At 49.2% G+C, this 22002-nt stretch overlaps 1 protein-coding gene across 1 annotated transcript in view; it reads left to right on the top strand.

The window, feature by feature from the left end:
• The first annotated feature begins 9358 nt into the window (after positions 1–9358).
• The window catches only part of TLR4 (toll like receptor 4), a 44894-nt gene continuing 32250 nt past the window's right edge, over positions 9359–22002 (top strand). Inside the window, exon 1 of the mRNA XM_075322816.1 lies at positions 9359–9520. Within this exon, the coding sequence (XP_075178931.1) occupies positions 9449–9520 (72 nt within the window). The 5' untranslated portion in view covers positions 9359–9448. The remainder of the gene's footprint in view (positions 9521–22002) is intronic.

Genomic DNA, 22002 nt, shown 5'->3' with positions numbered 1-22002 from the left:
ACAACACTCCCCGTCTGAAATCATCTGATTTGACAAGCCCTTCTACGACGTAAGGAGTCGATCCTGTCCCTCGATGTCACGAAACCTGTAATGAGAAAAGAGACAAACACAAAACAATGCAACTGTAATGCACTGAATTCAAGTCCATGCTTGGTTGATGACGCATAGTCCTTGCATAAAAATGTAAAAGTAGAAAAAATGAAAAATGAATTCAAGTTCAACAAACCCATCTTCGGATTGGGGAAGGCGCAAACATGCCAACTCTTTCTCCAACCCAATAATCCAACGGTAAAGTTTTAGTCCAAATGAAAAGTTCAAGGTTCAAGTGGACACGGACAGTTGTGTCTCAGTACAGCAGGGGTAAGAAAAGGTACGCTCCCCGCCATGGCAGTGTCCAACAACAAAGTTAGTTCATGTAACGTCCTCCTTCGGTAAAAGTAGCACGAGTTTGGTGACTGGATGAAAGAAGATTCGGGTTGAACCGCCCTTCGTCACCTTCACTGCTACCTTTCGGGTCTTTCCATCGTCGCTGAGTACAGCCTTGGTGATGAGTCCCATTGGCCAATTGTTGCAATGAGCCTCTCTGTCTTTCAGCAAGACAATGTCTCCTACTTGCAGGTTAGGAGATGACTTCTGCCATTTGTGACAGCTTTGAAGCAGATGCAAATACTCGGTCTTCCACCGATGCCAGAACACATTGGACAGATGTTGTACTTGCTTCCATTGACGTCTGAAAATGTCCTTTTGATTAGAGTCCCCAGGAGGGACTGAAACAGCTCCAATTTTCTGTGTGAGGAGTGTGGCTGGAGTGAGAATCATTGGGGCGTCGGGTTCGGATGATACAGGAACCAGAGGTCTGGCGTTTATTATAGCGGATACCTCTGCGAGGAAGGTCACCAGCACTTCGTGGTTGAAAGCAAGTTTGTGACTTAGTAGCATGGAATCAAGGATTCTTCGTGCGATTCCGATCATGCGCTCCCAGGATCCACCCATGTGTGACGAGTGTGGGGGATTGAACACCCAGGTACAGCCGTTGTCAGCCGAGAAGTTGTTTAGCTGCAGTTCCTTACAAGCCCCTGTGAAATTAGTTCCACAGTCGGACCGGAATTGTTTGGCATGTTCTTTGTCGATGACACCAGGATGATTTACGCACATGTGCCAGCCGTGGCATGTTGAAGACTTGTAGAAACAGTGAGCGATGAGGTCTCACCTTCTGTTTTGATGTCACTGAAGTGTAGCGAGCGGAGACGATTGGTCTAATTTCCTTGTCGGATTCTGGTTCCACCAGCTCATACATGTTGCCGGAGTAGTTATCGCAGGTATCCTCGTATAAAATACTTGGAGGTGTCAGCCACATGTTGTTGCCGAGTTTGGACGCAGCAGTGAGTCTCGTTCCTCGGTCAGCTGGGTTTTGTTCGGTGGGAATGTGGTGCCACTGTTCGGCTTGATCTCTGTCGAGGATATTTTGCGTAAACTCGACAAAGTGTTTCTCCATCTCTGGTTGTCTTTTCAAGATGCGTTTTAGAGAGGAGAACCTTGCGGTTGCTTGCTGGAAGTTGTTTGGCAACCTTGGCCTTGGGAACCGAAAGGGTAATGGGGCTACCCAACTGTTAGAGTCATATTGAGAGAACTCTTTATTCATAATCTTTATGAATTCTTTGTCTTCTCTCATCGGTGCCAACTTGTTGTCTTTGTTTGTAGACTCAAACACTGTTGACCCAAAGTTGTCATCCCAGAGATGATGTGTGTCCGCACAGTCAGGCGGCTGCTGTCGCCACCTGGTGTCGCTCAGCCTCTCTTTCACCCAGTAAAGATGCGGACATGGTTGAAAGTGAGTGCCGCGACTGTTTGGGAGGATGTGCGTCTTGTAGGAGGAGATCGCGTTAGGACTCTTCATTCTGTCTACGCAGATGTTTCCTATGATCACCCAGCCTAAGTCGTAGTGCTGAGCGAATGGCGCGTCGTGTGACCCGTTGATTTGTTGGCATACTTTGTGTAGCCGGAGGATGTCCCTTCCAAGCAGAATCAGGATTATTGCATTATGATCAAGAGCTGGGATCTTGCTGGCGATAGTTCTCAGGTGAGGGTGGTGAAGAGCTGCCTCAGGTGTCGGAATCTCTTCCCGATTAGCCGGTATCTGGTTGCACTCGACGAGTGTCGGTAGAGATATCTCTACGGTATTCTCAAGAGATGTTACCACGAGACCACTGGCTCTTTTTCCGCAAGCTTCTGAGATGCCGCTGCAAGTACCTAGTGTGTAAGGGTAGGCATTTCCTTTTAAGCCGAACAAGTCAAAGAGTTCAGGCCTGGCGAGTGACCTGTTGCTCTGGTCATCCAGGATGCTGTACACCTTCACGGCCCTTTCTGGGTGACCTTTGGGATATACCCTTACTAGACATATTTTCACACAAGACTTGTCCCAGAGATCTTCTCCGCAGACTTCGGTGCACGAGGAGGATAATGTGAGGTGGTTTGCAGCTTGGCCTGTACTCTCCCCACCATAACTTGTGGTAGGAGAAGGTGTAGGTGCAGGATCAGGCTGAGATGGGTGGAGCGCTTGTACGTGATCCGTGCTGTCACACTCCATGCACTTAATTGTAACTTTACAGTCCTTGGCAATATGTTCTGTAGAGGCACAACACCTGAAACATACCCCAAACCTTTTCAAGAGTTCCTTTTGTTCTTGGAGGGTTTTTTCCTGAAGCAAAATGCACTTCTTCAGGGAGTATGGCAGTTTGTGAATAGGACACTGGCGGTTTGGATTTTCCGCCTTCCCGCCTTCATTGCCCTTGTCTGGTGCTGACGTTGGTGTAGGTGGTAGAACATCGGTCTTTTTGATTGATACTGGGCCCCTACGTTTTCTGTCATTTTGATGAGTGCCCTCATACCTGGGAGCTGGTGAAGTGGAGTCGGTGGGTTCTCCACAGGTGAAGCTGGGGTCTGCCTTACGTTCAGCGATGTCGTTGATGAACTCACAGAAGTAGGAGAATGGAGGGAAGGAGACTTGGTGCTCTTTTTTATAGTTTGTTCCTACCGTGGTCCACCTTTCTTGCACATTATAAGGTAACTTGGCGACTATGGGTTTCACCCCACGAACGGTGTCCAGGTAGCTGAGGCCAGGTAGGTGTGTGTCTGTTTTGGCTAGCTGGAGCTCGGACAGCAGGTCGCTGAGTTCCTGGTACTTTGAAGCATCCTTGCCAGATATTTTGGGAAGGTCATATAGTTGTTTCAGCAATGCATCTTCAATTGCTTCAGGACTGCTGAAGCCTTTCTCTAGTTTGTACCATGCGTTTGCGAGACCAGTTGTTGGGTCACTGATGTAGACGGATCTGAGTCTCTTGATTCTCTCGGTAGACCGTGGCCCTAGCCACCTGATTAGCAAGTCCAGCTCTTCGGCAGCCATAATGCTGAGGTCACGCGTTGCGGTTTTGAAGGCACACTTCCACCCTCTGTAGTTTTCGGGCTGGTCATCATACTTTGTGAGACCGGTGTTGGTGAGCTCTCGGCGGATCATGTACCTCGCAAAGTCGGACATGTCTGATCTTTCCGACATTGGGGGCACATTTGCTGACTGTGTGGTGCTGGTTGCGTGGTTTGTAGCTTCTTGGGCCGGAACTACACATTGTTGGAAGTGTAGCACCTTACCGCCATGTTAGGTTGCATGTAGACATGGGCATACGGAGGTTGTTGATGCGCAGGGTGTGGCTGTGCATTGGAATATGAAGCAGGTTCCGGCTTGAAAGTCTGAGGTACATTGGACTGACCTGGAAGGCTGTAAGCTGTAAGTGGATCAGTGTCTTGAAGGTCTGGAGAAGTGTTAGCGCTGACGGGAATGTTGATGGTAGTTGGAAGTTCGTCGGCTTGGCTCAGCACGTAATCTCTTGTACGCTTAAGTGAGTCTTCTGTGTCGAGATCACACAAACTGGCGCTGCCTTCTTGGCTCCCACCCAGAGCTTGCTCAAAGACCTTTAGCCTTGCCATGACCGCCAAATGTTCACATTCCTTCTGAAGGGCTTCAATTTCTGCCTTTTTGCGTGCAGATTCTGCAATTGTCTCTGCTTCCTTGCGTGCAGATTGTGCTTTCATCTCTGCTTCTCTCTGGGCGAAGATGGCTTGTACTTTTGTTGTTTCTGCTTCAGCGCGCGCCTTTATGAGCTGCTCGCTGAGGGTTGAGTACCTTGATGAGCCTGATTTGAGTGGGTGCCTTGAGCTTTTAATGGACCTGTATTTATAAGATGCCGCTGCTGACATTTGCGCAATTTTTGCTTCAGTCTCGCTCACAATGTCGCGCACGGTTTGGTCTGATTCAGCATTAAGCTGTTGGAAGTCCTGTAGTTCTTTTTGAGACTCAGACGTATTTGATCTCAGCATGGTAGAGGAATATTTTTTACAAATCTCTTTGTAGGACCGGTATGTTGAGTACAGTTGTTCAAGGGCTCCCTCTGGTGGTAGCTCATGAGCACCGGGCGCAGATAAAACAGTCACTTGTTTTTGCACTCTTTGCCACAATAATGCTGTGTGGGTGAGCAGTTCACTTCTGGCTGTTTCTAGGTTCTCTTTAACCTTCGTGGTTGGTTTGGTCAACCGTTTAGATCTTTCACTGTAATTTGATTGTGAGTCCATGTCTTTCTCTTGTTCCTTTAGAGCAGGTAGTGAAATTGATCTCTGTACCTCCATCAGGAAGGGTAAATGCTGCTCTGCACTGGTTGACAGGGAAACCTATTCAATGTTGCAATCTGATCATGGAGCAGCCTGTGTTTGCAGAATGTATTTGCAGAGTCTCTGCTGCAGCTTACAATTAGCTTATGGGTGATTCTAGGTTTATAGCTGCACACAGTTCTGATAACAGGTTAATACTTTACAGGGCACTTTCTGTCTGAAGCTGTTATAAAGTTTTATGCAGTGGCTTGTTCTCAGCCCCTTGGGGTAATCCTTTCTCTGAATTGTATGCAGTATAGCGCTCCTGGAAACAGGTTCTTTACTGATATATGTATACTAATCCCGGTCACAGTTAGTCCTTTACACTATTCTGTCTCTTCCTAGAAGCTGTGAATCCCAACTGCTCTAATTATCAGTCCCTTAGATAACTGTATGATTGTACTCACTTTTCAAAGCATCAACAGATAGTTTTAACTCAGCCTAACGATGACTTGTAGGAAGACAAGGAGAAACACTGTAGTTTTCTTCTAGAATCTTGTATTAAGTACAAAGTAAAGGCATGTGAAAAGGAATAATCTGTACAGGGTTGTAGACATGTCTTCAGCAATGGTTCCTCTCTAGACTAAACTGAATGAGAAGGGAGGAGCATTCTATTCAGAAGCCAACTAAGGGAAGAACTGTTATGATCCGGAACCATGGAAGACCACCATAAATCACTGGTAAAAAGGTGACAAAAGCATTGGCAACTAATCTGACCGCCATCCCCTTACTAACCATCAACACTAAAAGTAGCCGAGGGGTGAACTAACATCCTGTGCACCGCGAACCCAGCCGGAGAAGCTAGCTATCCTAAAGGAAGGAAAGATGAATAACTCTCTGCCTCAGAAAATAGATAAAGAATAGCAAGCCCCCCACATTCAAAGACTGCGGTGATATAGGAAAACACAATACACAGATAGATTATAAGATTAGCAAAAGGTGAGGCCCTACTGACTAAATAGGACAGGACAGGAAAGGGACTGATGGTGGCCAGAGAAAAATCCTACAAAAATCCAAAAACCTGATAGTACAAAAAGGCCCTCAGATCACTAGATCTGAACTCTGTCCTATACCAGGCACTCTTGTCATACCAATGAACAGAAAGCAGGAATCATTACAAATTCAAGAACAAACAAACACATGGACTTATAGGAGCAAAACTCCAAACATAGCTGTAGGGAGCTTCCCAGCTAAGCAACTGAGAGGGAAGATCCCTGCATGCAAATAAACTGAAAACAACCACAGTAAATGACAAACTCAGATAAGAGTAAAAGAACCAAACAACAAATAAAGAGCAAAGCACTTATTTGAGGTAGATGTGGTCTGGAGCAGGATGAAGCAGGCTGGTGAACAAGGAACAACTGACATCCGGCATAGCCTGCTATTAGATCAGGGTTTAAATAGGCAGAGAGTTAGCAATGGAAACGCCCATAGCTCAACACACCTAGTCTCTGACCAAACCATTCCTGGCCACAAGAGGGAGCCTCACAGCAGCCAAAGCATAACTAGCATTCACAACAAAGAACATAGGGACAAACTTCATACAGTCTAAATCGACCTAGTAACAATAAGGAATTTCCTGATAGGAGGAAAATATGCAATGCAAGAAATATATAAAAACACGTTGTTCCCTTTCATGGGACACAACAGGTATTCTTTAAAAATAAGAGGACATTTGGATTTACTCCATCATAATTATTCTATGGAATTGTAACACGTGCCGCAGGAGATGGTACAGCGGCAAGCAGGAGTGGACTCACTGGACCACAGGGTCACCGAGGCTTACCCTTTAGTGGGATGGGCTTGACTAAGCACTCACCGTGAGGCAGATGCCAGGTGCCACTCCCAGGGCAGTGAACGCGACTGTGGCAGCTGAACCCCATGGCAGGGACAGACATGGGGAAAAGTGAGCACAGTCACTAGTGTAGCTGGGGCCACAAAGAGAGCTGAGATAGTTAGCACAGCAGAGGTGGACAGACACAGTCTCAAGTATAGCAGGGACCACCGGAGTTGCAGAGGCAGATGGCATGGCCAGGTTGGATGGATACAGTCTCAAGTATAGCAAGGACCACTGGGGTAGCGGAGGCAGATGGCACAGCCGGTGTGGGGGGGGTGTTGGACACAATCTCTATTATAGCTGGGACCTCCGGGGTAGCTGAGGCAGACAGTATGGCTGAGTGGATGGACACAGGGTACCGATGGCACCAGGAGACAGGAAAATGACACTGTACACTGCAACAGAGATGTACAGCAGACAAGGGGATCTGACAAGTAGCTGGCTTGGGAAAAAACACTAACTAACTTAAAACATTGCTCAGGCATCTCCCCTAGTGGGAGAGTGCCTTAAGTATCTAGTGCCTCTAAGCAATAGACTGAGAGGTACTTCTAGAAAATAACACTCTGGCCCTTTAACAAAAGGGCAACAGATAGTGTGTAAGCCCTAGGAACACTCCTAGAGGACCTAGTAGGGAGAAGCAGAGGTCGTCCAAATGGAGGACTGCGGGGAAGCCAGGCAGCAGTGGCAGTGAGTGAGTGAAGGTTTGTCAGTGCTACAGGCATGACATGTAGTTTGTCTCTGAGTCCAATGAACTACAGTGCCTTGCAAAAGTATTTGGCCCCCTTGAATTTTTCAACCTTCTCCCACATTTCAGGATTCAAACATAAAGATAACAATTTTAATGTTATGGTGAAGAATCAACAAGTTGGACAAAATTGTGAAGTTGAACGAAATCTATTGCTTGTTTTAAACTTTTGTAAAAATATATAAACTGAAAATTGGGGGGTGCAATATTATTCATCCCCTTTACTTTCAGTGGAGCAAACTCACTCTAGAAGTTCATTGAGGATCTCTGAATGATCCAATGTTGTCCTAAATGACTGATGATGATACATATAAGCCACCTGTGTGTAATCAAGTCTCCGTATAAATGCACCTGCTCTGTGATAGTCTCAGTGTTCTGTTTAAAGCACAGATAGCATCACGAAGACCAAGGAACACAACAGGCAGGTCCGTGATACTGTTGTGGAGAAGTTTAAAGCTGGATTTGGTTACAAAAAGATTCCCACAACTTTAAACATCGCAAGAAGCACTGTGCAAATCTACTAAGACTCTGCCGTTCATCCAAACTTTCATCTCAAACAAGGAGAAGACTGATCAAAGATGCAGCCAAGAGGCCCATGATCACTCTGGATGAACTGCAGAGATCTACAGCTGAGGTGGGAGAGTCTGTCCATAGGACAACAATCAGTCGTACACTGCAAGTGGCAAGAAGAAAGCCATTTCTCAAAGATATCCATAAAAGGTGTCATGTAAAGTTTGCCACAAGCCACCTGGGAGACACCAAACATGTGGAAGAAGGTGCTCTGGTCAGATGAAACCAAAATCGAACTTTTTGGGCACAATGCCAAACGATATGTTTGGCATAAAAGCAACACAGCTCATTACCCTGAACACACCAACCCCACTGTTAAACATGGTGGTGGCAGCATCATAGTTTGGGCCTGCTTTTCTTCAGCAGGGACAGGCAAGATGGTTAAAATTGATGGGAAGATGGATGGAGCCAAATACAGGACCATTCTTTAAAACCTGTTGGAGTCTGCAAAAATCCTGAGACTGGAACGGAGATTTGTCTTACAACAAGACAATGATCCCAAACATAAAGCAAAATCTACAATGGAATGGTTCACAAATAAATATATCCAGGTGTTAGAATGGCCAAGTTACAGTCCAGACCTGAACCCAATCGAGAATCTGTGGAAAGAGCTGAAAACTGCTGTTCACAAATGCTCTCCATCCAACCTCACTCAGCTCCAGCTGTTTGTAAAGGAAGAATGGGCAAGAATTTCCGTCTCTCCATGTGCAAAACTGATAGAGACATACCCCAAGCGACTTGCAGCTGTAATCGCAGCAAAAGGTGCCGCTAAAAAGTATTAACTTAAAGGGGATGAATAATATTGCACGCCCCAATTTTCAATTGATTATTTTTGATAAAAGTTTAAAATAAGCAATAAATATCATTCACCTTCACAATTGTGTCCCACTTGTTGTTCATTCTTCACCAGAACATTAAAATTTTTATCTTTATGTTTGAAGCCTGAAATGGGGGAATAGGTTGAAAAATTCAAAGGGGCCGAATACTTTCGCAAGGCACTGTATTTTAAAATCAGGGATTCTTCATCTCAGAACTGTCACTAGCTGCGTCTGTCATTCACCGGCTTACCCCTGGCTGGCTGCTGTACCTTTAATATATTGCGGCTTTAGAGGTTCATTGAAAGGATCTTCTTCAACAGATAACATTTTCAGGGTCAACATCAAGGCTATCAACCAAAACTTGTTTTCTGACCTTAACCTAGTTCTTCATCTTATTAACCCCAGAATACCCTTAAAAGAGGAAGCAGTGACGGCTAGATCAGGAAAGCACAACTTACACGTCTACAGAGGGGAGTATGGAACATACCAACAGTAATATACACAATTTTTTTAAGACATTTCTCCCAAAAATGTTTTATTGACTGTTATTGATTTTATTTTTAAATAATATCTTCTTTATGTTTAGTTTATGTATCCAAAATGTGAATTACGTATCAATTTATTCAACTTCTCAAAGTATTTCAGGAAGTGATCTCCATCTGGTATTTTCCTTGCCTTTGACGCAGCAACTTCTAGAACACAAGTAGTATAAAATGTCCAAAACCGTGTTCTCCTTTGAGCAAGTCATTTAAGAAACTAAACAGGAGAAATTTATGGAGTATGGAAGATCGATGGCTTTTATTTTTCAGTCTTTCTTATATGTTTCACTTTGCTTGGAGCTGCTGCATCGAGGTGGGTTGTTGTTCTTCTATTTTATTGTTTTGTGTTTTACTTTTAATGCTATAAATGTATCTAAATATTTAATCTAATATATATATATATATATTTATATATTTTTATATATATTTACAAACTACTTGCCTATACTAGAATATTTTCTTAATGCTAAAAATAGTCCTGTGGGATTTTCCACCTTTTTTTCTTTTACTTAGAAAAACCTGTTGACAGATTTCCTTTATGTAATTTGAGAGTAGCATGCCATAGGGCAAGAAAGCCTGTTTCTATAGTTGTATCACCAACAGGGCTGCTTGGTGAAGTTTTGATGGAATCCCTGTTTTTTCTAATGTAAGACTTCTGGGCTGCGTATAACCCCGCCTACACCCACAACTGGCATTGATCACTGGTAGGGGTGGGGTTATACAGATTAGCTGGAATTCCTGGCACATGAGACTAAAGGCCCTGTCACACTAAAGGCCCCGTCACACTAAGCAACATCGCTAGCAACATCGCTGCTAACGAACAACTTTTGTGACGTTGCTAGCGATGTTGCTGTGTGTGACATCCAGCAACAACCCGGCCCCTGCTGTGAGGTCGTTGGTTGTTGCTGAATGTCTTGGGCCATTTTTTAGTTGTTGCTGTCCCGCTGTGAAGCACAGATCGCTGTGTGTGACAGCGAGACAGCAACAACTATGTGCAGGCAGCAGGAGCCGGCTTCTGCGGAGGCTGGTAACCACAGTAAACATCGGGTAACCAAGAAGGCCTGTCCTTGGTTACCCGATATTTACCTTTGTTACCAGCCTCCGCAGCTCTCACTGTCAGTGCCGGCTCCTGCTCTGTGCACATGTAGCTGCAGGACACATCGGGTTAATTAACCCGATGTGTGCTGTAGCTAGGAGAGCAGGGAGCCAGCGCTAAGCATTGTGCGCTGCTCCCTGCTCTGTGCACATGTAGCTGCAGGACACATCGGGTTAATTAACCCGATGTGTGCTGTAACTAGGAGAGCAGGGAGCCAGCGCTCATTGTGCGCTGCTCCCTGTTCTCTGCACGTGTAGCTCCGTGCGCTGGTAACCAAGGTAAATATCGGGTTGGTTACCCGATATTTACCTTAGTTACCAAGCGCAGCATCTTCCACGTGGCGCTGGGGGCTGGTCACTGGTTGCTGGTGAGCTCACCAGCAACCCGTGTAGCGACGCTCCAGCGATCCCTGCCAGGTCAGGTTACTGGTGGGATCGCTGGAGCGTCGCAGTGTGACATCTCACCAGCAACCTCCTAGCAACTTACCAGCGATCCCTATCGTTGTTGGGATCGCTGGTAAGTTGCTTAGTGTGACTGGACCTTAAGCAACATCGCTAGCAACATCGCTGCTAACGAACAACTTTTGTGACGTAGCAGCGATGTTGCTAGTGATGTCGCTGTGTGTGACATCCAGCAACAACCTGGCCCCTGCTGTGAGGTCGTTGGTTGTTGCTGAATGTCCTGGGCCATTTTTTAGTTGTTGCTGTCCCGCTGTGAAGCGCACATCGCTGTGTGTGACAGCGAGACAGCAACAACTAAATGTGCAGACAACAGGAGCCGGCTTCTGCGGAGGCTGGTAACCACAGTAAACATCGGGTAACCAAGAAGCCCTGTGCTTGGTTACCCGATATTTACCTTTGTTACCAGCCTCCGCTGCTCTCACTGTCAGTGCCGGCTCCTGCTCTGTGCACATGTAGCTGCAGGACACATCGGATTAATTAACCCGATGTGTGCTGTAGCTAGGAGAGCAGGGAGCCAGCGCTAAGCGGTGTGTGCTGCTCCCTGCTCTCTGCACGTGTAGCTGCGTGCGCTGGTAACCAAGGTAAATATCGGGTTGGTTACCCGATATTTACCTTAGTTACCAAGCGCAGCATCTTCCACGCGGCGCTTCGAAATCGAAAGTGACGCACATCCGCGCCGGTAACGACCTCGCAACGTGTAAAGCCTAGATGCGCCGATAAACGATCGCAAAAGCATCAAAAATCGGTGATCTGTGTAGCGTCGGTCATTTTCATAATGTCGCACCAATAGGAGATACGATGTTGTTCCTCGTCTCTGCGGCAGCACACATCGCTGTGTGTGAAGCCGCAGGAGCGAGGAACATCTCCTTACCTGACTCCACCGGCTATGCGGAAGGAAGGAGGAGGGCGGGATGTTACTTCCCGCTCATCTCCGCCCCTCCGTTTCTATTGGCCACCTGCCGTGTGACGTCGCTGTGACGCCACACGACCCGCTCCCTTAGGAAGGAGGCGGGTCGCCAGCCAGAGCGACGTCGCAGGTCAGGTAAGTGCATGTGAAGCTACCGTAGCGATAATGTTCGCTACGGCAGCTATCACAAGATATCGCATGTGCGACGGGGGCAGGGACTATAGCACTCGGCATCGCTAGCCGATGCTAGCGATGTCGCAACGTGCCTTAGGCGGGCTTTACACGTTGCGACATCGCTACCGATATATCGTCAGGCTCATGTCGTTAGTGACGCACATTCGGCGCCGGTAGCGACATCACAAGGTGTAAATCCTAGGTGCCACAATGAACGAGGGCAAAAGCGTAAAAAAACGCCGATCTGTGTCACGTCATTCATTTTCATAATGTCGTTACTGCTGCAGATACGATGTTGTTTAATGTTCCTGCAGCACCACACATCGCTGTGTGTGAGGCCGAAAACACACATCCGTTAAAACCTCGTCCGTGTAAAACGGGCCGTTTTCTGTTTTTTGGGGCCGTTTTCCGTTTTTTTAGTTCCGTTTTTATGGTATGTGTGGCCTGCGTGTGTATCCCGTATGCTAGCCGTATGTGCGTGTATTCCACGCACACCTCATTCTACTCACCTCATTTGCTGCGTGGAGGTGACAGGAGCGGCGGTGTCTTCTGCTGCTCCTGTCACCTGCATGCAGCAAAGCTGGAAGCGACGCTGGAGGTCCGTGGATTACGCCGGACAAGGAGGGCTTTGTCGGGGTTAATAAATTGGTGATGAGGGACTTTGTTAGTGTTTTTTATTTCTAATAAAGGATTTTTCGGGTGTGTGTGTTTTTTAACTGTAATTTACAGATTAATCATGGAAGGTATCTCGGGGAGATGCCTGACATGATTAATCTAGAATTTAGTGGCAGCTATGGGCTGCCATTAACTCCTTATTACCCCGATTTGCCAATGCACCAGGGCAAATCGGGAAGAGCCGGGTACAGTCCCAGAACTGTCGCATATAATGTATGCGGCAATTCTGGGCGGCTGCTGACTGATATTGTTAGGCTGGGGGGCTTCCCATAACGTGGGGTTCCCCATCCTGAGAATACCAGCCTTCAGCCGTATGGCTTTATCTGGCTGGTATTAAAATAGGGGGGGACCGCACGCCGTTTTTTTTAATTATTTATTTATTTATTTTACTGCACAGTATAGACACGCCCACCGGCTGCTGTGATTGGGTGCAGTGACACAGCTGTCGCTCAGCGTGGTGGGCGTGTGTGACTGCAACCAATCACAGGCGCCTGTGGGCAGGTAAAGCAGGGAATACGAGATTGATTAATGAGCGGCCGGCTTTTTCAAAATAGTAAAAGCCGCCAGAGCTTTTATAACAGCCGTGCAGCGCCGCGCCGGAGATCGGGGAACGGTAAGTATGAGAGAGGGGGGGAACTGACCGACAAACAGCGAGAGGGACAGATAAGACAGAGAGACCGACCGACAGACATAGAGACCGACCGACGGACTGAGGGAGAGAATGAAACAGAAAAAGAAAAAAGACCGACATCACATGGAAAAAGCACAAAACGTACAGGGAGCAAACAGAGATGCATCCGTGTCACTCGGACGTGCGCACAGACCCATTGACTTTCATTGGGTCCGTGCTGCGTGTTGCGTGCTGAAAACGGACATGCTTCCGTGCAAAACGGAGACACAAACGTAGCATGCACACGGACCCACGGACCTTAATGAAAAACGCACATGTGTCCTCAAATATTAAATAACATTGGTGCACATTTGGCCGTGTCTCCGGTATAAACGGAAACGGACCAAACACGCACGTTTTCTACGGATGTATGTTGCAGGCCTGAAACCGCAGGAACGACAAACATCACTTTACCTGCATCCATTGCCAATGCGGAAGGAAGAAGGTGCGCGGGATGTTATGTCCCGCTCATCTCCGCCCCTCCGCTTCTATTGGCCGGCCGCTTAGTGACATCGCTGTGACGCCAAACGCACCTCCCCCTTGAAGGAGGGATTGTTCGGCAGTCAAAGCAACGTCGCCGACCAGGTGTGTGCGTGTGAAGCTGCCGTAGCGATAATGTTCGCTACGGCAGCAAGCACCAGATATCACATGTGCGACGGGGGTGGGTGCTATCGCGCTCGACATCGCTAGCAATTGCTAGCGATGTCGCAGCGTGTAAAGCCCGCCTTAGTCCTCTAGTAATAATCTTCTGCTGATAAAACGCTGATTATGTTGAAACTACTACACACAGCCAAAAAAGTGAGACATCCCTGTAATCCAGCTCTTTTGTACTACTTTAGGTTGCTGCCATTTTAAATTGCAAAAACCTGCTGACAGATTCCCCTTGACCCATTAACCTTTGTTTTACTTTTTTGTTTTTTCCTCTCCTTCTTCCAAGAGCCATAACTTTTTTATTTTTCCGTCAATATAGTCATATGAGGGCTTGTTTTTTGCTGCTCTATGCGACGGCGGGCAGCAAGGCTCATTGTGGCAGTAGGCAGCAAGGCTCTGTGTGGCTGACAGCGAGGCTTTGTGTGCCTGGCAGCGAGGTTCTGTGTGGCTGGCAGCAAGGCCGTGCAGCTGGCAGCGAGGCTCTGTGTGACTGGCAGCAAGCCTCTGTGTGGCTGGCAGCGAGGCTTTGTGTGGCTGGCAGCGAGGCTCTGTGTGACTGGCAACAAGGCTCTGTGTGACTGGCAGCAAGGCTCTGTGTGGCTGGCAGCGAGGCTTTGTGTGGCTGGCAGTGAGGTTCTGTGTGGCTGGTAGCAAGGCTGTGCAGTGGGCAGCGAGGCTCTGTGCGGCGGGCAGCAAGGCTCTGTGCGGCGGGCAGCGAGGCTCTGTGTGGCTGGCAGTGAGGCTCTGTGCGGCGGGCAGCGAGGCTCTGTGCGGCAGGCAGAGAAGCTCTGTGTGGCTGGCAGTGAGGCTCTGTGCAGCATATATGTATACACATATACACAACAAGCGTATGTGTGTCGCCCTGGGCAAGCCAGGGGACACAGGTCACACACCACCACACCCTACATCCCAGTCAGGAACACCAAAGCTAACCAAAAATCCTTGTTGCCTTCCTCCAGAGGCTGATGATTCACACCAGGGGGTGGGCCAGGCGGTTGGCTCCGCCCACCGAGGAGATCACAGCTCTGGAGGCGGGAAAAACCAGGCAGTTTAGCCCAGGCAGGGCAAGAGTGAAGTCTAGCTGAGGGCTAGAGAGGAGTAAACAACTAAGTGAAAGTGAAGGGAGAAAAGTAGTAAAGGAGGAAAGCAAGAGTGGAGACAGAACAGAAAGAGTGTGCTAAAGCCTGAAGTAGTCCAGCTGTGTGCAGGACAGGTCAGCAAGGTCAGCAACGGCGGTGACTGTCTGGAGGGGGACCGTTTGGAAGTTCCTGGAAGGACCCCGGAGGCTGTGTGCCCGGCGGTCTGGAGCAGTGTTCCGAAGGACAGTCAGCACCAGGGCAGGGGCCTCTCGGACCCCGGCAAGGCTTGGAGTCGCCAGAGTTTGCCAAATCCGTCAGTGAAGGGGACGTAGATCCCCCAACAACCAAGACCCGATTTTAGGCAACAGTCCAACCAGTGTAGGAGAGACACCGCCACCGCCAAGGCACTGTTTCTCAGGGCCAGCGCCTGCGGGCAAAGAGTAGAGCTCCTCCGGTCCAGCTTGAAGCCGGGGAGCGGGTTACCGGTGGGGACCCATCGCAACCAACAAGTACACAAAGGTGCAAGGAAGAGGGACATCACCGTCACCTACTGGGAGAGCAATTGCAGCCGTCCGTGGGACCGTCTTACCAGCCGTTTGGCTTACCGTAAAAACTGTGTCAACGTCTCAGGCTGAGTGAGTACCACAGTGCCGCAAGGCACAGCGCTGCCCCCGCGTCCCTGCGCCCACCAGGCCCTGCACCTCCCAAGCCATCACCGGGCCCCGGGATCACCAACCCCTACCCACGGAGGGGCAACACAACACCTGGCTGCTCCGCATCACCATCCCCGGGATCCCCGTATTGAGCAGCGGTGGTGAAATCACCACAACCGTGGGTGGCGTCACGGACAATAAACAATCCCCACACCCAACAACCCCCTTTCACTCACGGGCGAGGAGTGCCGCTCGAGAAACCCCCGGGATCCGGCCCACAGCTCGAGCCACCACTGAGCAGAAGGGGTGAGCGCGGTGTGCTGACACCCTCCTCCCCGCCCGCGACAACTTGGCGTCACGAACAGGATCTTACCGCTCTGCCATCTGGTAGAGGTGCGCCTTGTTACCGCTGGAGGTATCCGGCAGGAAAATTTCAGAAGCCGCCATCTTTGGCGCGAAAAGTTCCCGCTCGAGCGTCTTCTCGAGTAGTAGGGGCGCGAAGGCCAAAACCCCGCCCCGAGAAAGGAGGGGCCGGAAAGAGCTAAGAGGGACGCGATGGCAGCTGGACGCATGTAGCTGCAGCTATAAAAGCAGGGACGCCAGGACTCTGCAGACATACCGTTCCTGGAAAGAAAAAGAAGCCATCATGTGGATGCCGTCCCGCGACACCGTAGCCCCCGCGCCTGGAACCGCGGCGTGGGTGGAAATCCGAACTGCGCAGCTCTACCAAAGGCTGCAGGTCAGGATGCAGCTCCTCATGGAGGAGTGGGAGGCCGACATGGCGGACGTTGTAGCCACCGTGCGGAGACGCAAGGAGGAGGCAGAGAAAGGGAGGGTGAGTGACCCACGTCCCGATGCCCTTGAAGGGCCGGTCATCGCGGCTGTGGGGCCCGGTCCAAGCCCTCTCCCCCCGTCGCCTCCTTCGCCACCCGTCTCGGAGGCCGTGACCCCGCCACTAGGCCTGCTACCACCGCAACCGGTAGCAGTACCCAGCGTCCCCGCCCAGGCGGGTCAACCTGTAGCCGGAGCCCGCAGTACACCGGAGGTGTTACCGTGGAAGATTCCGAAAGTTGAACCGGAGGCATCCCCTGAAAAATCCCCCGAGCCGGAGCCGATGACCCGCTCCGAGCCGAAGGCCCAGCAGCGGAAAGCCCCTATGCCCATCCCCCACACCTTGGCTGAGGTAGCGCCGGGTTGCTGCTGCAAGGCAGCGCCCAAGGCCAAGACGCCGCGGGACATGCCGCCCAGATTCCTGACAGTGGGCAACGTCCAGGATGTCCCGCGGGGCCCGACCCGTGCGCCGGCGCTGGCAGCAGCGCCGTATTGGGATAGGGAGCCGGTACCGCTGGGCCTGGAGATCGCCGAGAGGGAGCGGAAGAAGGCCGAGCTGGTGGCCCGAGCTATCCGAGAAAAAGAAAGTCTCCGCCAGGCCACGTTCCGTGTCCGGGGACCGCTGTACGAGGGACAGGTGAGGCGGTTTGATGTCCGCCGGGGCTACGGGTTCATCTACGAGCCGGGCCTGGAGGCCGAAGTGTTTGTAGCCCGGCGGGATGTGAATGCCCACCTGCCCGAGGAGCATCCTGGCCGCAACCTAATGCCGGGAGACCTTGTGCGGTACACCCGACACTGCGGAGAGAGGGGGTGGTTTGCCCTGGATGTGAAACTACGGGGCAGCCAAGAGAGCAGAGTGAGCTCGGCACCCCCTCCCTCGGATGAAGCTGAAGGCCTGGAGTAGGGCAGCGGAGCACCGTTGTCCAGTCCCCGTTGGGACCACCACTTTGTTTGTTGAAAAGTTGAAAAGTTTGAAAGAATGATAAGTGAAATGATCCGAAGTTCACCTGATTATCCGTGTGATTGAACCGGCTGGAGCCGGCACCGTTGTCCCCGTGGGGACCGTTTAAAAGTTTTGCATGGAGGACTTTCCATGAACAAGCCCGTGAACTTGCAGGGCAACCACAGACGTTAGTGGCTTGTAAATATGTTGTTTACCGTTACCGTTTTCCGCAGGCCGCCTCCGGAGAGGCAGGTTGGAGGGAGGGCCCTGAGCAGAGCAGGCTAGGGCCCAGCCACCAAAGGAACCGGTGGCTACCCTCTGGAGGGAAGGACAGATCCCGCTCGGGTACCGTGTGCTGGACTGTGGGTCAAGGGGTGCTGCTTGGGTTTTAGGGGCAGCATCAGGGCCAGGTTGCTTGGGTGGGAGAGAGCGGAAACCGTAACCGTAAACCGTTATGCAACGTTAAAGTCAAATGTGCCTCCCGTTAAGGGAAGAGTTATTAAAAATGTATTTTTGTTTGATTTACCATGTTATCTTTTACAGAAAAATAAAACCGGTGTTGGACGGCAGCCCGCGGACGGTCTGCATTTTGCTAAGGGGGAATGTGTCGCCCTGGGCAAGCCAGGGGACACAGGTCACACACCACCACACCCTACATCCCAGTCAGGAACACCAAAGCTAACCAAAAATCCTTGTTGCCTTCCTCCAGAGGCTGATGATTCACACCAGGGGATGGGCCAGGCGGTTGGCTCCACCCACCGAGGAGATCACAGCTCTGGAGGCGGGAAAAACCAGTCAGTTTAGCCCAGGCAGGGCAAGAGTGAAGTCTAGCTGAGGGCTAGAGAGGAGTAAACAACTAAGTGAAAGTGAAGGGAGAAAAGTAGTAAAGGAGGAAAGCAAGAGTGGAGACAGAACAGAAAGAGTGTGCTAAAGCCTGAAGTAGTCCAGCTGTGTGCAGGACAGGTCAGCAAGGTCAGCAACGGCGGTGACTGTCTGGAGGGGGACCGTTTGGAAGTTCCTGGAAGGACCCCGGAGGCTGTGTGCCCGGCGGTCTGGAGCAGTGTTCCGAAGGACAGTCAGCACCAGGGCAGGGGCCTCTCGGACCCCGGCAAGGCTTGGAGTCGCCAGAGTTTGCCAAATCCGTCAGTGAAGGGGACGTAGATCCCCCAACAACCAAGACCCGATTGAAGGCAACAGTCCAACCAGTGTAGGAGAGACACCGCCACCGCCAAGGCACCGTTTCTCAGGGCCAGCGCCTGCGGGCAAAGAGTAGAGCTCCTCCGGTCCAGCTTGAAGCCGGGGAGCGGGTTACTGGTGGGGACCCATTGCAACCAACAAGTACACAAAGGTGCAAGGAAGAGGGACATCACCGTCACCTACTGGGAGAGCAATTGCAGCCGTCCGTGGGACCGTCTTACCAGCCGTTTGGTTTACCGTAAAAACTGTGTCAACGTCTCAGGCTGAGTGAGTACCACAGTGCCGCAAGGCACAGCGCTGCCCCCGCGTCCCTGCGCCCACCAGGCCCTGCACCTCCCAAGCCATCACCGGGCCCCGGGATCACCAACCCCTACCCACGGAGGGGCAACACAACACCTGGCTGCTCCGCATCACCATCCCCGGGATCCCCGTATTGAGCAGCGGTGGTGAAATCACCACAACCGTGGGTGGCGTCACGGACAATAAACAATCCCCACACCCAACAACCCCCTTTCACTCACGGGCGAGGAGTGCCGCTCGAGAAACCCCCGGGATCCGGCCCACAGCTCGAGCCACCACTGAGCAGAAGAGGTGAGCGCGGTGTGCTGACACCCTCCTCCCCGCCCGCGACATATGCACATTCCAATATATACAGAAATATCCACAAAATTACACATCCACATACACTACACTACACACATATACAGTCCCTGACAGAAGTTCTGTCGCTTATCCACGTTATGTAAATAAAAGCTTATAACCTGACTTTAAATTCATCCATTGGTTTTATAAATTATTCTTTTGAAAACTGAAACTCTCCCAAATTTTGTTTAGGTAATGAAAATAAAGTTGCTGCAAAGCTGAAATATTGATCATTTAATGAACACAGAAAGGTCAGATTTTGGCAAGACAAAAGTTTTGTCGCCCACAGAAAGTAATGTGAAATTCAAACAAATAATTAACTTCTAATACAAAGATATGTTGCATAACATTGGTGAATGAAGTTGTGGTGCTATTAGAGCCGTATTTAATATTTTGTGTGACTTCCATGAGCTTGAAGGACTGCATCCATGCGGTACAACAATGATTCATACAATTTATTGATGAAGTCATCAGGAATAGCAAAGAGCGCAGTCTTACATGCCTCCCAGAGTGCATCTAGATTCTTTGGTTTTGTCTTCCAAGTTTCCTCTTTTATCCTACCCCAAACATGCTCAATGATGTTCATGTCGGGTGACTGGGCTGGCCAGTCCTTGAGCACCTTAATCTTCTTTGCCAGGAGGAACTTTGTTCTAGAGATGGATGTATGAGATGGAGCACCATCCTACTACAGAATTGGACCTCTTTTATGATTGGGAATGTAAGAGGTAGCTAATATTTCTTGATATTTTAGGCTATTGATATTTCCTTCCACCTTGCAAATGTTTCTCACACCCCCATCCTGAATGTAACCCCAGACCACAATCTTTCCACCACCAAATGTAACTGTTTTCTGGATCCATACAGGCTCCAGTAGGTCTCCTGCATTATTTGCGGCGGCTGTGGTGTAATTCAACTGAAGATTCATCAGAGAAATCCACCTTCTGCCACTTTTCCAGTGTACATCTGTTGAGCAGGCTGTGGGACTTGGCAAATGCTACATGGTTTATTAATTGCCTTTTGTTTAGTGCTGGCTCCTGGGCACTGATTTGACCATGGAGTCTATTTCAAGACAAAATCCTACAAACTGTTCTAGTTGACACAGGGACTTGAGGTGACCAGGCCTTTTGGAGCTCTGCTGCAGTGGAAGAGGGGCTGGCTTTGGGTTTTCTAACCAACAAACGTTCCTCCTGAGCAGTTGTCTTGCGGGGTCTGCTGGACCTGGGCTTGTCAAAAACATCTCCAATTTCTTCAAATCTTTTTTTAATTCTTTGTACTTGACGCTGAGACACATTAAAGGTGCCAGCCACCTCTGCAGTGGATCTGGTCTTCATCCTCTTGATAATCAAGGCTTTGGTCGAAGGGTGGATTTTTGGCCTGTTGTCAGAGGTCAAGTTACAGTTCAAGTGAAGGTCTGGGGTGCTGGGTTTCTTTTTATACACACCCACTAATTAACCAATCATTTAGTGAGCACAGGTGAGGATGTAAACTAGGATTGGGTGCATTATATGACAAGGCGACAAAACTTTTGTCTTGCCAAAATTTGACCTTTCTGTGTTCATTAAATGATCAATATTTCAGCTTTGCAGCAACTTTATTTTCATAACCTAAACCAAGTTTGGGAGAGTTTCAGCTTTCAAAAGAGTAATTTATGAAACCAATGGATGAATTTATAGTCAGTTGATAAGCTTTTATTTACATAACATGGATAAGCGACAGAACTTCTGTCAGGGACTGTACATTACACACATAAACAAACATGACAAGTACATATACAGTTTTTATACATACATTATGCAGATATCTTTTGTTCAAAAAGTTGATATCTAAACATAAACAAGTAGGTTTGTTCCATCAAAGGACAGCATAATAGGGGGATTTTGGCTGCTGAGATGACTGGGAGAGTTGTTGGGGGGGCAGAAAGTTTGTCGAAGAGAAAATAGAACATTGGAGAGGGCTGTTGGGATTTGAGGGAGAGGATAGGGAAGGGCAGCTGTTTAGGCATTAGCAGAAAGGAGAGGGCAGCTAGGCTGGTGTAATAATGTTAGAGGAGAGCAGGGAACCGTCAGTCTAGGGGGGCCCAGGCTATTCTTTATTTCAGAGTTACTTCTGAAGGTGAGGATGTCTGAGCCACAAGCCTGACCTTGTTGACCAGCCCTGATAATATACTCCCTTCCTCCATACCACAGGGGAAGGTCTGCCCCGGAATATTATTACACCAACAGAGATAGACAAACAGGGGAAACTAGATCTTACAGCATGCTCACACAAAGGTAAAAGACAATAAGAAGTAAGGATTAAAATAGGAGCAGAAAGAAAACAAGACTACAAGAGAATTCCAGAACACGTGCAAGCACCATGCAATATATGGACACACCAGCACTAACCAACACTATAGTCGGCATGTCAAAACATGCAGTTTTCTACCATCTTTAAAAGGCAGGGAGTAAATGTGATAGGATTCTAGCAACATGTGATCCTAGAAGTAACCAGCAGGCTAGCAGATATTAACTCTTGCTAGGCTGATCATTAATAAGATCATTAATGAGCACACAGCAGGTTGACGTCTGAGCCTGGTATATCTCAGAAACAGCAGAGAAACCATAGTGTGGAGTGTCAGAATCTGTAGTGTGAACAGCATCTGATGCCGCCATGACACCCAGCAAGTTTTGAGCAAAGGTCTGTGTGAGCAAGAGGGATCACTGTGCTATGCTTCAGCCACTGTATAGGCAGCTGTGTTGAGCAGCTGCAGTAATAAACGCATGTTGTGGACTATGCTGTGTCTTCGGTGCCCCCTTTGAACCCTGCTAATGGTGCTG

Source organism: Anomaloglossus baeobatrachus, chromosome 9 (genome assembly GCF_048569485.1).
Source record: "Anomaloglossus baeobatrachus isolate aAnoBae1 chromosome 9, aAnoBae1.hap1, whole genome shotgun sequence".
NCBI classification, from domain to species: domain Eukaryota; kingdom Metazoa; phylum Chordata; class Amphibia; order Anura; family Aromobatidae; genus Anomaloglossus; species Anomaloglossus baeobatrachus.
The sequence above is the reverse complement of the archived record's forward strand: the minus strand, read 5'-3'. Positions and strand labels throughout refer to the sequence as shown.